This window comes from Trachypithecus francoisi, unplaced genomic scaffold (genome assembly GCF_009764315.1).
Source record: "Trachypithecus francoisi isolate TF-2019V2 unplaced genomic scaffold, Tfra_2.0 Lachesis_group21, whole genome shotgun sequence".
Lineage (NCBI taxonomy): Eukaryota > Metazoa > Chordata > Mammalia > Primates > Cercopithecidae > Trachypithecus > Trachypithecus francoisi.
Window position 1 is genome coordinate 34,181,621 of NW_022681467.1, and position 15,547 is coordinate 34,197,167.

The following is a 15,547-nucleotide window of genomic DNA, read 5'->3' on the forward strand; positions in this document are numbered from 1 at the left end:
GCCTCTTCCTCTTCCTCCTGCCCGTTACTTACAGGTCTTGTCAGTCTGTACTTTCCTCCTAGTCCTTTTTCTCTCAAACATAGTAGCTCATGATTTCTTCAGAACCTTTCTTTGTATCCCTCCTGCTGGGATGTTCTTTCCCTAGATTTTTGTTTAGCTTTTCTTCATCATCTTAGAGAGAGCTTCCCTAACAGACTTTACTAAAGATGATCTTATTTCATCATTTTTTTCACAGCACAGAACCTGAAATTATTATGTTTGTTTAAATGCTTGAAGTCCCCCCTTTTTACATGTTTTTCAAAATATATCATAAGGTATTTGTTGACTGACAGATCTATTGTTAGCACTAAGGGACAGACAGTCTTATCTCCCTGAAAATCTTCAGAGAGACCCTGATGAACAGAGGAATTCTTCTTTTCTTCCTCTAATCTGATGTTCAAATTGGGTAAACAGCAATGTATTACATTTGAAAGCAAAAGGTTTTCAATTGTTGCTTCTGTGTCTCAGTGCCACTGAAGTGCAACCCTGGGTATTGAGATCACCACCCTTGACAGTGGAAGCTCTTAGGAAAGTAGGGCTTTCCTCAGCCACATAACAGGAATACCCACTGAACCATGTGAATGCAAATACCATCCCAGCCCACAAACCTGGGTGGCAGTTAGAACTCCCTACTTACGGAGCAATTGATCTCTGAGAATGCTTTGACCGTGGCAGTGGTTAGAGGCTTGCTTTCTTCTCTTCATTAGCAAGACAAGAATTAGGCTTCTTCCCAGCATCTTAGATTTTTATCTGTTCAAAAGTGGGATCAGACATTCCGTTTAAACCCTCATGCCCCTGACGAGGTGGGGTGTATGTCCTTCCAACAGGAACACAATCCTTGAAATGGTTTCTAAAAGGCCTCTAAAACAGAGAGAGAGATCCTGAAGAGATGGGTCACAATGGCCAGGAACCATATTTATCCAGAGACAACTAATTAATAGGTGACTGGAATTGTCTGTAGCTGGGCAAAAAGTTTTTTAGGGTTTCATAAGTCTCAAAAGCCATTAATTGTGGACACAATTTTCTAGACTCACAAATGGAGTTTTTTGCCAACTCCCTGAGCTGTTGAGATCCACATATAACTTTTTGATTCCCTAAAAATAGCCTGCTATTGGGCCGGGCACGGTGGCTCAAGCCTGTAATCCCAGCACTTTGGGAGGCCGAGATGGGCGGATCACGAGGTCAGGAGATCGAGACCATCCTGGCTAACATGGTGAAACCCCGTCTCTAATAAAAAAAAAAAAAAATACAAAAAACTAGCTGGGCGAGGTGGTGGGCGCCTGTAGTCCCAGCTACTCGGGAGGCTGAGGCAGGAGAATGGCGTAGACCCGGGAGGCGGAGCTTGCTGTGAGCTGAGATCCCGCCACTGCACTCCAGCCTGGGCGACAGAGCGAGACTCCGTCTCCAAAAAAAAAAAAAAAAAATAGCCTGCTATTGACCAGAAACCTTACTAATAACAGTTGATTAACATGTATTTTGTATTTTATGAATATTATTAATATATACTGAATTTTTACAATAAAGTATGCTGGAGAAAAGAATATTTTATTAAGAAATACATGGTGTAATCTCAGCACTTTGGGAAGCTGAGACGGGTGGGTCACGAGACTGCCCTGGCCAACATGGTAAAACCCCGTCTCTACTAAAAATACAAAAATTAACAGGGTGTGGTAGCACATGCCTGTAATCTCAGCTACTTGGGAGACTGAGGTAGGAAAATGCTTGAACCCGGGAGGCGGAGGTTACAGTGAGCTGAGATCATGCCATTGCACTCCAGCCTGGGCAATAAGAACAAAACTTCGTCTCCAAAAAAAAAAAAGCTGGGCGTGGTGGTGGCTCACGCCTATAATCCCAGCACTTTGGGAGGCCGGTGGGAGGTGGGTGGATCATGAGGTCAGGAGTTCAAGACCACCCTGGCTAAGATGGTGACACCCCGTCTCTACTAAAAATACTAAAAAAAAAAAAAGAAGAAGAAAAAAGCCAGGCATGGTGGTGGGTGCCTGTAATCCCAGCTACTCAGAGGCTGAGGCAGAGATTTGCTTGAACCCGGGAGGTGGAGGTTGCAGTACGCTGAGATCATGCCACCGGACTCCAGCCTGGGTGACAGAGTGAGACTCCGTCTCAAAAAAAAGAGAATCATAAGGAAGAGAAAATATATTTTTAGTACTGTATTTATTGATACCATAAATTGTTTATAAGATAAATCGTCTCAACTGTTGGACAGTTGCAGCTGTAGACCCCAATATACAGTACATATCAAGCAACTCAGCTTTTTATTGTAATGTCATGACTTTTCTCTGCTCTTGGGAGCACTTCCAGCATCACTAGTGGCACTTCCTATGGGTCCCATGGTGTTAGTCAAGGTTCATGGTGTTGCAGTAAACATGATGAAAATATGTGAGAACCATGGATACTGCAGTATTCAGTCTATGAGAGAGATGAACTACTCACATGGAGATGGGTTAACATCACATTGTATTTTAAGCAGGATACTCATGAACACTTGAGCTCACCCCAATAACAACAGGAGGAGGCTACAAAATGATTGCAGTAGTACAGTATGTACTACAGTTAATTTTATGCAGTTATTTAATACTGCAACTTTGTTTACATTTCTCTGGACTGCAAATGGCATCATGTATGATCTGTAAGTGTTTGTGTACGTAAGTTTTTTGATAAATTTTAGCTTTTTATTTTTTATTTATTTTTAGAGACAGAGTCTTGCTTTGTTGCCCACTCTGGTTTCAGACTCCTAGGACTTCAGGCGATCCTCCTGACTTGGCCTCCCAAAGTGCTAGGATTACAGGCTTGAGCTAGTATGTCCAGCCAATTTTAACTTTTTATAATTTTTTAAATATTTTTTTTCTTTCTCTCTTTTTTTTTTTTTTTCTTTCTTTTTGGGATGAAGTCTGACTCTGTTGTCCAAGCTGGAGTGCAGTGGTGCAGTCTCGGCTCACTGCAACCTCCGCCTCCCAGGTTCAAGCAATTCTTCTGCCTCGGCCTCCTGTGTAGCTGAGATTACAGGTGCACACCACCAGGCCTGGCTAATTTTTGTAATTTTTAGTAGAGATGGGGTTCCACCATGTTAACCAGGCTAGTCTCGAACTCTTGACCTCCCGCCCCACCTTGGCCTCCCAAAGTGCTGGGATTATAGGCATGAGCCACTATGCCTGGCCATTTTTTTTTTTTTTTTTTTTTTTAATATTTCTAGGCTATGCAGTTTGGGAGTTTTTTCAGATTGTCACAGATTTCCAAAAAGCTTTGTAACATGTTTATTGAAGAAACCTGCATATGGGCCAGGCGCAATGACTCACGCCTGTAATCCCGGCACTTTGGGAGGCCAAGGTGGGCGAATCACGAGGTCAGGAGATCAAGACCATCCTGGCTAACACAGTGAAACCCCGTCTCTATTTAAAAAACAACAACAACAAAAAAAACCACCTGCACATGTACAGTTCAAGCTCATGTTGTTTAAGAGCCAACTGTACTTTCATGAGTATTTCAGGAATGCTCAACCAAAATTATATTCTTATCTCTACTATTAATCATATAAAATGTTTTAGCCATTTTAGTGTTCTTGTGTATTTTATATAAAATACTGTTTTGTTGTTGTTGCAGGGGCAATGTTAAATATTGTTCAAGATTCAGCACTTTTGGAAGCCATTGGTTGCCAGATGGAGATGGTAAGAAGCATACATGTAATCTGTCAGAGAATATCACTTTTGGATTCTATGTAAATTATATTCCAAAATGTCCATCTTTGTGAATTTTTTTTTTTTTTTTGAGATGGAGTCTCACTCGGTCGCCCAGGCTGGAGTGCAGTGGCCGGATCTCAGCTCACTGAAAGCTCCGCTTCCCGGGTGCACGCCATTCTCCTGCCTCAGCCTCCCAAGTAGCTGGGACTACAGGCGCCCGCCACCTCGCCCGGCTAGTTTTTTGTATTTTTTAGTAGAGACGGGGTTTCACCATGTTAGCCAGGATGGTCTCGATCTCCTGACCTCGTGATCTGCCCATCTTGGCCTCCCAAAGTGCTGGGATTATAGCTTGAGCCACCGCGCCCGGCCGTCTTTGTGAATTTTAAAGGCCTTTAACTAGTTTGTAAATCCTACTCATTGGCTCAGAAGGATTCTTTTTAAAAATAACATATTTTTAGGTTTACTTTTCAGTGCCTCATCAGCTGTACATCAGGTTCCCAAGAGATTCTGTATGAGAGAAACTACAGCTAAATCCAGTCTTTATTTCTGAACAGTATCTACTTAAACTCTTACTTGTTTTGCTGTGGTGGCAAACTTGGTTGAATAACCTAGGAAAAGCCCTAGCCAGCAAGCAACTACTTTAACTTTTTCTTTCCCATCAATTCTTTGTAACCCCTCTAGACCTAAGTTTGCAGGTCCCTCAAAGCACCAATGCTTCTAAATCGAAAATGCTTCTCAGAGACTTCCAGTGCTCTCTGCTTTGTCTTCAAGATATATCATCCCTATACTTGGAGTAGAGGCAAGAGAATGGGGGGGTTAATAGTGTATACTGGGGTAAGCTGGGTATATGTAGTAAGCTGAGTAGATTTAGGATGGGTGATCAAATTATTATTGAAGAAATTACATTCATGTCTCAGTAGATGGTTAATAAAAATTTACTGATCTGAGTATAATGAACTGTGTTCATATGGGGGAAAAATGAGGGAAGTCTGACAGGTTTATTAGCCCCTATACATATGGGAGTTAATACTAACCCTGGTATTTTATTGTTTGTGTTTTCTGATATAACTATATTTGAAAGTTGCTGTTTGTTTATTCATGCTTTTTAAGCTTATATTTCTTTTCTGAAGTTTTGCTTGGGAGGCACTAGGGTATTTTTTTTAAGGACCTGGAATCTAGTGAAGTCTAGTAAAGATGAAAAAGCTGGGCCAGGCCGGGCACGGTGGCTCCAGCCTGTAATCCCAGCACTTTGGGAGGCCGAGATGGGCGGATCACGAGGTCAGGAGATCGAGACCATCCTGGTCTACATGGTGAAACCCCGTCTCTACTAAAAAATACAAAAAACTAGCCGGGCGAGGTGGTGGGCACCTGTAGTCCCAGCTACTCGGGAGGCTGAGGCAGGAGAATGGCGTAAACCCGGGAGGCGGAGCTTGCAGTGAGCTGAGATCTGGCCACTGCACTCCAGGCTGGGCGACAGAGCGAGACTCGGTCTCAAAAAATAAAAATAAAAAAAAAAAAAAGAAAAAGCTGGGCCAGCCCTTTGTAAATAGTGGCAAAGACGACCCCAGTATGGGCACCTGTAGTAGTGAAACCCTTCATACCCTCCAGTAGATGTGTCTGTGTAAAAAAATACCACAGTGGTTTTAATCCCTTGTCAATTTCTATCTATTAGTATCAGTTTGTACTATTCAGTTGGCACATTCTGCTTTATCAACATGGTTTTTAATGATTGACCTTTATACTCGTAAACTGTGATGTAACCCTCAAACACTTGATTCATTTTCATTTGACTAGGGTGGTGGAGAAAATAACCTGAAGAGTCATAGTCGCACCAATAGTGGTATTAGTTCAACAAGTGGTGGAAGCACAGAGCCCACGACTCCCGATAGTGAGAGACCTGCTCAAGCTCTCTTAAGAGATTATGGTTAGTCGTGTTTCTTTTGAAATTCAAAGTTTAATAGAATGACTTTAATGCTTACATTTATAAAATATTAAAAATTTTAATGTTCATGTTTTTTATGTACCTTAGTGTAATAGAGAGGATGTCAATCTTAAGAAGCTAAGAAAAAGAAAACAAATCTTTTTAATTTAGCTGTATAGCTTTTGGGTATATATTAGATTTTATAATTGATAGTAATGGGTGATCAGGAAACATTTCTGAATTCTCTACTATGTGTGGTGGTAGAGAACCAAATAAGATGTGGGCTCTGCCTCAGAGCTCACAGTGTAGTGGCAGAGATGTCCAATAAGGCAGTTATTGCAGTGTGGCAAGGAGGGTGGTGGGGGATGTATTAGATAGCAGTCCAGAGGAAAGCGTGTCTTCATGTTAAAACCTGTGTACTCCCTACTATAGCTCACTAGATTCATTAGCCCTGAAACATTTTTATTTTTTGTCCTGCCAACTAAAACATTTGCCAGCCAGGCATCCTATTCAAGGTTGTCCCCTACCTTGGGCAGTTGTTTTATGGGTTCTGTGAGTTTATGGGTACCTTTATGTTTTTCTGCATAAGTACTAACAGTGTATTGAATCTGTGAGCACTTATCCAACTAGATTGGAGTGATATCTAGATTCTTAGATGTGAGTTTAATTTTTTAATCATCTGGAGAGTTAATGAGCCATGTTCATGAGGTTCATGAGGCATGTCATGAGCCATGTTCGTGAGTTCATGAATTCATGAGGCATGTTTCTATGGTTTAAGTTTGCAACACGTATCCTTGAACATATCAGATATATAAAGCCATTATGTGGATATTTGACACATTTAAATATTATATTTGTGAAGAAGTTATTTAAATTATCTTATTCACTGTGTATGTAGATTTAGGCATTCTATAGGTTAAAATATGTTTAAGCTAAATAAATTTTTCAATACTGGCTGGGCGCAGTGGCTCATGCCTGTGATCCCAGCACTTTGGGAGGCCAAGGTGGGCGGATCACCTGAGGTCAGGGGTTCGAGACCAGCCTGTGAAACCCTAGCTCTACTAAAAATACAAAAATTAGCTGGGGATGGTGGCAGTCAACTGTAATCCCAGTTACTCGGGAGGTCAGGGCAGGAGGCTCGCTTGAAACCGGGAGGCAGAGGTTGCCGTGAGCCGAGATTGCGCCACTGTATACCAGCCTGGGCAACAGAGCGAGACTCCATCTCAAAACAAAACAAAACAAAAACAAAGAAAAAAAGAAATTTTCATTACTGCGTGTATTCTAATATAAATGTTTTAAGTGATTATTGTTCGTTTTAGCATTTTGAACTGGTGTTAGTGAGCTCTGCTTGTAATGTCGTAAACTATTTTTTACTAAGAAATCCTGATTTGTGTTAGTGTTGCATGAGTGTCTCTCTTTAATGATCATTCCTTTTTCTGTTGTCACTGCCCTCTTTCTGATAGGATCGACAGGTATAATGTCCCTAAAGCTTCCTTTATAAATTCAGTTTAATTTGTCCTTATTTAATTTTTCCTAATTTCCTACTAGCTAACTAGTGATTGCTTTTAAATATAGATTGGAGCGCAAATAAAAATACGGTGGCTTGGTTATTTAATTTTTTTAGAAGTATTAAAGTAATCCTGGAGAATTAAATGTTAAAGTGTGTTTGAAAAGGCATTGCATGTGAGTTTTGATGGCTTAAACCCTGTAAGTAAATTCAACAGATGCTTGCTTTAGAGTACTTCCCAGCATCTGAGGAGGCTGTAAAATTAGAATTCTTTCCTCTATAAAGTTTGAAGGAAATGATTGATAGCCTTTTCATCACTCTTTTTGAAAATGTACCTCTCTGTGAGTTGATAATTTAGAAACTTTAAGATTTACGTTGTTATAAAAATGACACTGAAACTACCAAATCCCACAGTTGTGTGAAAGTGCATGAACCAGGAGCTAGAAGCTGCTCTGGTCTAGCACATGTGCCTGTGCACCGTGTAGTTGGACTTGGCACTCAACCCAGTGGGGTGGGGAGCATAGCACTGTGTGGGTGCCCGTCGTTCTCACTGTGGCTGCTGTGGTCTGTGCCTAGTGGATGCTGTGCTTCTCGTTACTAATGCTTAGTTGTTTTCCCTCCCTGTGGGATGTGGCATTGGGGTTATATCCTAGCTCTTAATACAGATTCAGCTGCTGGGCTCCTGATTCGCAGCATTCATCTCGTCACCCAAAGACTCAACTCCCAGTGGCGCCAAGACATGAGCATATCACTGGCAGCTTTAGAGCTCCTCTCTGGCCTTGCAAAGGTGAGGAAGACAGTCCTTTTAGTTTAACCCAACAGCCTTGGGCCGTGGTTCTTTTTTCTGTATCTCTTGACCCCTTGTGTGGGTATTTTAGTGTTGATCATACTCAAACACAGTTTATATCCAAAGTGTGCAAAGTTAAGCCTCCAAGTGATATTCTATGAAATGAACTTTACTTTTTAAAAATAGATTCAAAGAGTATGAATGAGATTTTTACTGTTAAATTATAGGAAACATTTCAATATTTGTCATTTATTTATTTGCATATGATGATAATATACATATTGATTTTGTAAAAAATGGTTATCCTAATGTATACCATTTGGGATTACCTGTGGCTCTGCCATCCTCCATTATCAGAGATAAGTGAAAATTGGCTACACTTTTTTTTTGTGTGTGTGTGACAGAGTCTTGCCCTGTCACCCAGGCTGTAGTGCAGTGGTGCAAACTCGGCTCACTGCAGCCTCTGCTTCCAAGCAATTCCCCTGCCTCAGCCTCCTGACTAGCTGGGATTACAGGCATACGCCATCACAGCCAGCTAATTTTTGTACTTTTAGTAGTGATGGGGTTTCACCATGTTGGCCAGACTGATCTCGAACTTCTGACCTCAAGTGATCCACCCGCCTTGGCCTCCCAAAGTAATAAGATTACAGGTGTGAGCCACTGCACCCAGCCTTAGCTACACTTTTCAGATTTCTTTCACAGCCATTATTTCAGTTTTGTGGAAACTTAGAGCTTGGTGGTCATTTGTGCTTCTCTAAGTGTATTCTTTCTTTTGAGATGAAATTTGTATAATGTAAAATTAGCCATTTAAAAACAAACAATTCAGTGACTTGGTACATTCACAGTGTTGAGCAACTTCTACTTATAGGTCTAAAATGTTTTTATCATCCCTAAAGGAACCCCATACCCGTGAAGCAGTTTTGCTTCAGTCAACCCACCCCACTCCTCTGACAACCACCAGTCTGCATTTCATCTCAATGGATCCACCTATTCTGGACATTTCATATAAATGGAATCATACAATGTGTGACCTTTTGTGTCTGGTTTCTTTCACTAAGCGTAATGTTTTCAAGTTTCATTTATGTTGTAGAATGTGTCACAACTGTATTCCCTTTTATGACTGGATAATATTTCATTGTGTGTATATACCCCAGTTTATCCGTTTATCAGTTGATGGACATTTGGGTTGTTTTAATCTTTAGGCTGTTGTCAGGCTAGTGCTGCTGTGAACATGTATGTACATGTATTTGTTTGAATACCAGTTTTCAATTCTTTTGAATGTACACCTAGGAGCAGAATTACTGGATCATATGGTAACCCTATGTTTAACTTTTTGAGGAACTGCCAAACTGTTTTTCACAGTAACTGAATCATTTTACATTCCCAATGTATGAGAGTTTCACTTTCTTTGCATTTTCTCTAACGTCTAAGTGTTTTCTTGTCAGTAAGATGAGCAGGATTATCTTACATATAATATATAATCGAGGAAATATAGAAAATATTTTGTGAACAAAAAGCTGATGAACAGGTGCTACTGTCTGGGATGATACGGTTCAAATCCTCATTTTTCAGTTGTGGGAATAGATGTCAGAGGCTGTGACTTACCTAAGCCATAAGAAACAAAATAAGCGATAAAACCTAAGGTGTTCTTACCACCACTTAGAGTTTACCTCAAAGATCCTCCAGAATGGACATGATAATTTTGTGAGAAGCACTTACTGGTACAGAAAATAAAAAACAGCCATTTGTGAGACACACAGGACCACACTGCTGTCTTTGAGAGCAAGGTACTGTTTCCTGTGACCTTTAGTACACTCAGTAGTAAGGAATAATTAGTCCTAGACGGAGCACTGCTCTGGACCTGCCTAACAATTCATAAAGGGCTAACACTTCCTGATTTCATGATTTACTGTAAGGCTACAGTAAATCAAAACAGCCTGGTATTGGCATAGGGGTGGACAAATTGATTGGTGGAAGAAAATAGTATATCCATACATAAGTGGTCATCTGATTTTTGGTGCAAAGGTAATTCAAAGGAGAAAGGATGGTCTTTTCAACCAGAGGTACTATAAAACAATTGGATATTCATACACAAAAAACAAAAAATTTTGATTCATACCTTGCACTATGAACAAAAATTAACTCAGACTGGCTGGGCATGGTGGTTCATGCCTGTAATCCCAGCACTTTGGGAGGCTGAGGCAAGACGAGATCAGTCTGGGCAACATAGTGAGACTTTGTCTCTATTACATAAATATATATGTATAAACTAAACTATAAAACTTCCAGAAGAAAACAGGAGAAAATCTTTGTGACCTTGGGATAGATTTCTTAGATGTTACGCTGTAGAAGAACAAACTGATATGTTGGACTTCAAAATTTAAAACTGCTGTTCTTTAGTAAACACTGTTAAAAGAATGAGATGACAAATCACAGGCTGGGAGGAAATGTTTACAAAGCGTATATTTGATGAAAGATTTGTATTCAGATTACATAAAGAACTCTCAGAACTCAATAATAGCCTTTCCTTTTGGTGGTGCACAGCAGCAATATGGCGGTGAAAATTTCTAAGAAGAGGAAGTTTGATAGCATCTTAAAAAATAAACTGAGCGAGTTCTTCACTCAGAAGCTTGCAGAAGGTGACTACTCTGGGGTTAAGGTCCAAGTTGTAACAACCAGGATAGAAATCACTACCTTAGCCTCCAGGATGCAGAATGTTCTTTGTGAAAAGAACCACTGGATCTGTGAATTGGCCGAGGTAGTTCCGAAGAGGTTTGGCTTCCTTGAGGGCAGGTAAAGCTTTATGCTGAAAAGGTGGCCTAAAAGAGTTCTCTATGCCATTGCCCAGACAGAGTCTGTGCTGTAAACTACTATTAGGGTTTGCTGTGAGGAGAGCCTTCTGTAGTGTGCTGTGGTTCATTATGGAGAGTGGGGCAAGGGCTACGAGTTCATGGTGTCAGGGAAACTCTAAGGGCAGAGAACTGAATCCATAAACTTTGTGTGTCATCTGATGATCCACAGCAGGGACCCTGTTAACTGCTACATTGATACCACCATCCACCATGTGCTGCTAAGACAGGGTTTGCTGGGTGTCAGAGTGAAGCTCATACGTTCTGTGCCCAAGTGGTAAGATTGACCTTAAGAATCCCCTGCCTGACCACGTGAGCACTGTGGACCCTAAAAATGAAATACTATTCGCCATGCCCATCTCAGGACAGATGGTTAGGAAGCCATGCTCTACCCAGCCCCAACTGCGTAATAGGGTCTCCTTGGCAGCTGGATCTGGAGTCTGGATGTTGCCTTGTAAAGACCTTTAATAAAATCTTTTAAGAAGACAAAACACAACAACAAAAGCCCTTAATAATACAACAAACAACCCAATTAAAAATTGGGCAAAAGATTTGAATAGATGTTTTATCAGAGACGATATACAGATGACAAATAAGCACATGAAAAAATACTCAATATCATTAATTATTAGGGAAATGCAATTAAAACCATGATGAGATACCACTGCAAATCTCTTAGAATGGCTGAAGTATAAAAGACCGGCCATACCAAATGTTGGTGAGGATGTGGAGGAACTGTTGATGGGAATGTTAAATGGAACCACTATTTTGGAAAACAGCTTGGCTGTTCCTTAAAAAGGTAAGCATACACCTACATATGACCCAGTAATTCCACTCCTAGGAGATAAGAGAACATATATCAATACAAATACCTGTATATGAATGTTTATAGCAGCTGTAATTATCATATCCAGAAGCTGGAGACAACCCAATGTCTGTTAATAGGTAACTAGATAATTGTGGTATATCCATGTAATGGACTACTATTCAGCAATATAAATGAATGAACAATTGATACACCCAAAAGTGTAGCTAAATCTGAAAATAATTATGCTGAGTGAAAGAAACCAGACCAAAAAAAGGTACATATTGTATGACTTTTATATGATTTTATTTCTTTAAACTCTAGAAAATGCAAGCTAATCTATAGTGACAGCAGATCAGCAGTTGCTTAGGGAGAGGAGCAAAGAGGAGTGGGAGGAAGGATTACAAAGGTGCATGAAGAGATTTGGAGGTGATAGATATATCCATTGTCGATTGTGGTGATAGTTCACAGGTGCATACTTACGTCAGAATTGACCAATTGTATACTTGAAATATTGGGCAATTTACTGTATGACAGTTATGCCTCTGAGCAGCTGCACAGAACTTTCTGCAGAACCTAGAGCATCACTGTGAGGTTGGGTTAGGGGTTTAAAAATGTGCCCATGTTCTTTCAGTCTCTGGCAATGATGGACAGGTGTACCCAATGGGTTTGGGGTTTAGGGCATGAAAAACTATGCTAAAATGAAATACTGTTTCAGCACTTGAAAAATGCCACTATTTTGGGGGGAGTATTACAATACATCTGAAATAATCTGTTCCTATGTATAAATAATATAAAAAAGCAAGGCTTCCTGTAGTGTATCACATTGTCAAATAGGTCAAGCTTCAATACAAATGCTTTGAAATTGGTACAGTAATTCCTGGCTGATTGTTTTTGTTCTCCAAATGAATATGCTTAGGTAAAGGTGATGGTTGACTCAGGAGACCGGAAGCGAGCCATCAGTTCGGTGTGCAGCTACATTGTGTATCAGTGTAGTCGGCCAGCTCCTTTTCACTCTAGGGATCTGCACTCCATGATAGTGGCAGCTTTTCAGTGTCTCTGTGTTTGGCTGACAGAGCACCCTGATATGCTTGATGAAAAGGTGAGTTTATTTTATTTTAAACCATTAAGTAAAAACAAAAATGTATGCTAGCAAAATGCCTTTTGAAAGAGAATATCTAAATTTAAATATTGTACACTTCATAAACTGAAAATACTTGTTAGATTCCAGTGAAACACTTGTCGTTTTGGGTACAACTTGAAAACTGTTCATTTTGCTTACATTTGGTTGCAAATTAAGTCAGAGATAAATTTTTTAGAAAGATGGGACCTTGACTGATCTATCTGAACTGTCAAGACTGTTGTTTCTTGAACGGATGGTAGCCTGGAGATAGCTAGTTGGCACTTCGGTCACCCTTCACCAAACACAGAAGGGCAGATGATTGCCAGGCCGCAAACCTAGAGCACAGCTCGTCTTAAAGGTTGCTTCTATGCAAATATGTTACTCCATACTCATTTCTTCACTCTCAAGTGGACGCAGATAACTAGTCCACGTTCCCTACCACTGTTCCACGTAATGTCTTCCTTATAGGGAAGCAGGTGTTATAAGGAATTTACAGTGCAAATAAAAGGAGACATCATTCGATATTTATGAAAACCTTTATGTAGTTTAAGGAATAATATTGTTGATTAAATCTTTGTCATTTTCATTATGGCTTCTAAAGTTATAATACCAGAAATTACCTAAAAATGTCAATGACAAGATTTCCTTTGGATATTAATAATATGTCTTAAACCATCCCCCTCACTTTGATAGCTAAGTCCAGAGATGCTGTTTCTCTGTGGCTACACTATCCCAGGCTTAACTGAATTATTATTTAATCTCTTTGATTTGTGCTTTTGTGATTTACAGTCTTTGGTAATTTAATAAGAAAGTTGAATTGAACTTATTTATCTAACACTCTAAACACCAAAATTTAGTTCTTTAAAGAGAAATTGGGGGGTGGGGGTGTAAAGTTTATTATATTACTATGAAGTTAATATATACTCATTAAAGAAATTAGCAAGAATCTGGAGCCCTTCCACCAAAACACAACCACTGCTAGCATGTGGATAGATTTCCTTGTCTTCTCATGAGAAAGATGTGTTACAAAAATTGATTTGCCTTTCCTGCTTTTAGGACTGCCTTAAGGAAGTACTGGAGATTGTGGAACTGGGTATCTCAGGAAGTAAGTCCAGGAACAGCGAGCAAGAGGTCAAGTACAAAGGAGATAAGGAGCCAAACCCTGCATCTATGAGGGTAAAGGATGCTGCTGAAGCCACCCTAACATGGTATGGAAGTGACTGCGCAGGGATTGTGCCTAGGAACTAGATGGGGTTAGCAGTGATCCATGTTGTTTCCTTCCTTCCCGATTGTTCAGCATTGTGTTATGCAGCCCCTTTAAGATACTTTCTCTCCAGAAATAAAATGGAAAGAAAGTCTATATTTTTTTTTACCTGTTTTTTAGACCAAAAGAAACTAGGAACTTGGGATTGAGAGTTTGAGTTCTTCTTTTTCTATACCATTTGATGTTAATTCAAGTCATACCGTGTTAGAGCTAGACTTACTGTACCCCCTCACTTTGATGCTAAGTCCAGAGATGGTGTCTGTCTCTCTGTGGTTACACTATTAGATCTGCTTTACAGCTCAGTGGTCTGTATTCTCTGCTATACCATTTATATTACATAGTATAGGTTCATTCAACCAAGATTTATGAACTCTCCTAAGAACTGAGAATAGGATCATAAAGATAAATCTGATTTAGTCACCATTATGTCTACCATCTTGTCTGCTAGGGAAGATAAAATATGAACACAAATAGCTATAATAATAGGTGGAAAATAAGTGCTCCAAGAGAAGAGGTATAAATAAAATGCTAGGGAGTTGGAAGGAAGAAATGAATACTTCCAGATAAGGGGAAGTCAGAGTAACAGTCTTAGGGAAAATGACATTGGACCTGACTCTGAGAGGATGGGTCAAGTTTGAGCTGCAAGCCAGAGTACAGGGTGGGTAAGAAGGCACCAAGACTGCTGTTTTGAGCATTTTGGTGTAGTAAAGGAGTAAAAACAGGGAGTTTGGTATCTTGAAAAAGAGTAGCAGAGAAAGTTGAGAGAGTTTATGTTTGGCTTGTAAGTGAGCATAGTGGAAAGAGGGAAGGAAGGCAGCTTAGCCACATTTGTGGACTGAATGGAACAGTTAGTGAAGATTAGGTGGAACCATAGTACACATGGAAAGACGAGGCTCATGAAAGGACATGTGCAGATGAAGGCTCAGAAAATATAAAAGCAGAAAGGAGGAGTGGCAAGTCAGTCTGGGCTGGGGCATCTTGGTCTTAGTAAAGCAGGCAAAACCGCTTGAAAGTTTGTGTGTAAGTCAGCCCTTAAACCAAGATCCCAGCATCTTCTACGAGTTTAGTGGCCTGTTGCTTACTTGGGGCATGCACAATGAAGTTGGATGTGTTTCTGTTCCTGTGGGCTTAAGTCATTCAGTGAAGTTTTAGAAGAGTGCTTCCTGTCATTTAGTCCTGCTCACTATGTAAATGCTGGACTTTCGGTGACTTTATGGAGGTTTGGCAAATAGCTAGAAAATAATATTTTAAAAAATGGGACTACAGCTACTGAAACATGCGTTTATGCTGATGATGAATACTAGAAGTAATACAAGTTCAGAAAGAAGACCATGTGTGGGCCAGGGGAGCCTTAAAAGTGTCATAGGCCCGGGCGTAGTGGCTCATGCCTGTAATCCCTGCACTTTGGGAGGCCGAAGAGGGCGGATCACAAGGTCAAGAGATTGAGACCATCCTGGCCAACATGGTGAAACCCCGCCTCTATTAAAAATACAAAAGTTAACTGGGCGTGGTAGTAGTCCCAGCTATTCAGGAGGCTGAGGCAGGAGAATCGCTTGA

At 40.3% G+C, this 15,547-nt stretch overlaps 1 protein-coding gene across 4 annotated transcripts in view; it reads left to right on the top strand.

Annotated features, from left to right (window-relative positions):
* RALGAPB (Ral GTPase activating protein non-catalytic subunit beta) overlaps nucleotides 1-15,547 on the top strand; it is a 110,959-nt gene that overhangs the window by 59,605 nt on the left and 35,807 nt on the right. For 3 of the 4 annotated variants that reach the window (XM_033186400.1, XM_033186401.1, XM_033186403.1), the window contains 5 exons: nucleotides 3,658-3,722; nucleotides 5,529-5,658; nucleotides 7,816-7,949; nucleotides 12,523-12,705; nucleotides 13,783-13,934. In XM_033186400.1, coding sequence (XP_033042291.1) covers nucleotides 3,658-3,722; nucleotides 5,529-5,658; nucleotides 7,816-7,949; nucleotides 12,523-12,705; nucleotides 13,783-13,934 — 664 coding nt within the window. The remainder of the gene's footprint in view (nucleotides 1-3,657; nucleotides 3,723-5,528; nucleotides 5,659-7,815; nucleotides 7,950-12,522; nucleotides 12,706-13,782; nucleotides 13,935-15,547) is intronic. The other variant, XM_033186402.1, reaches the window with a different exon arrangement.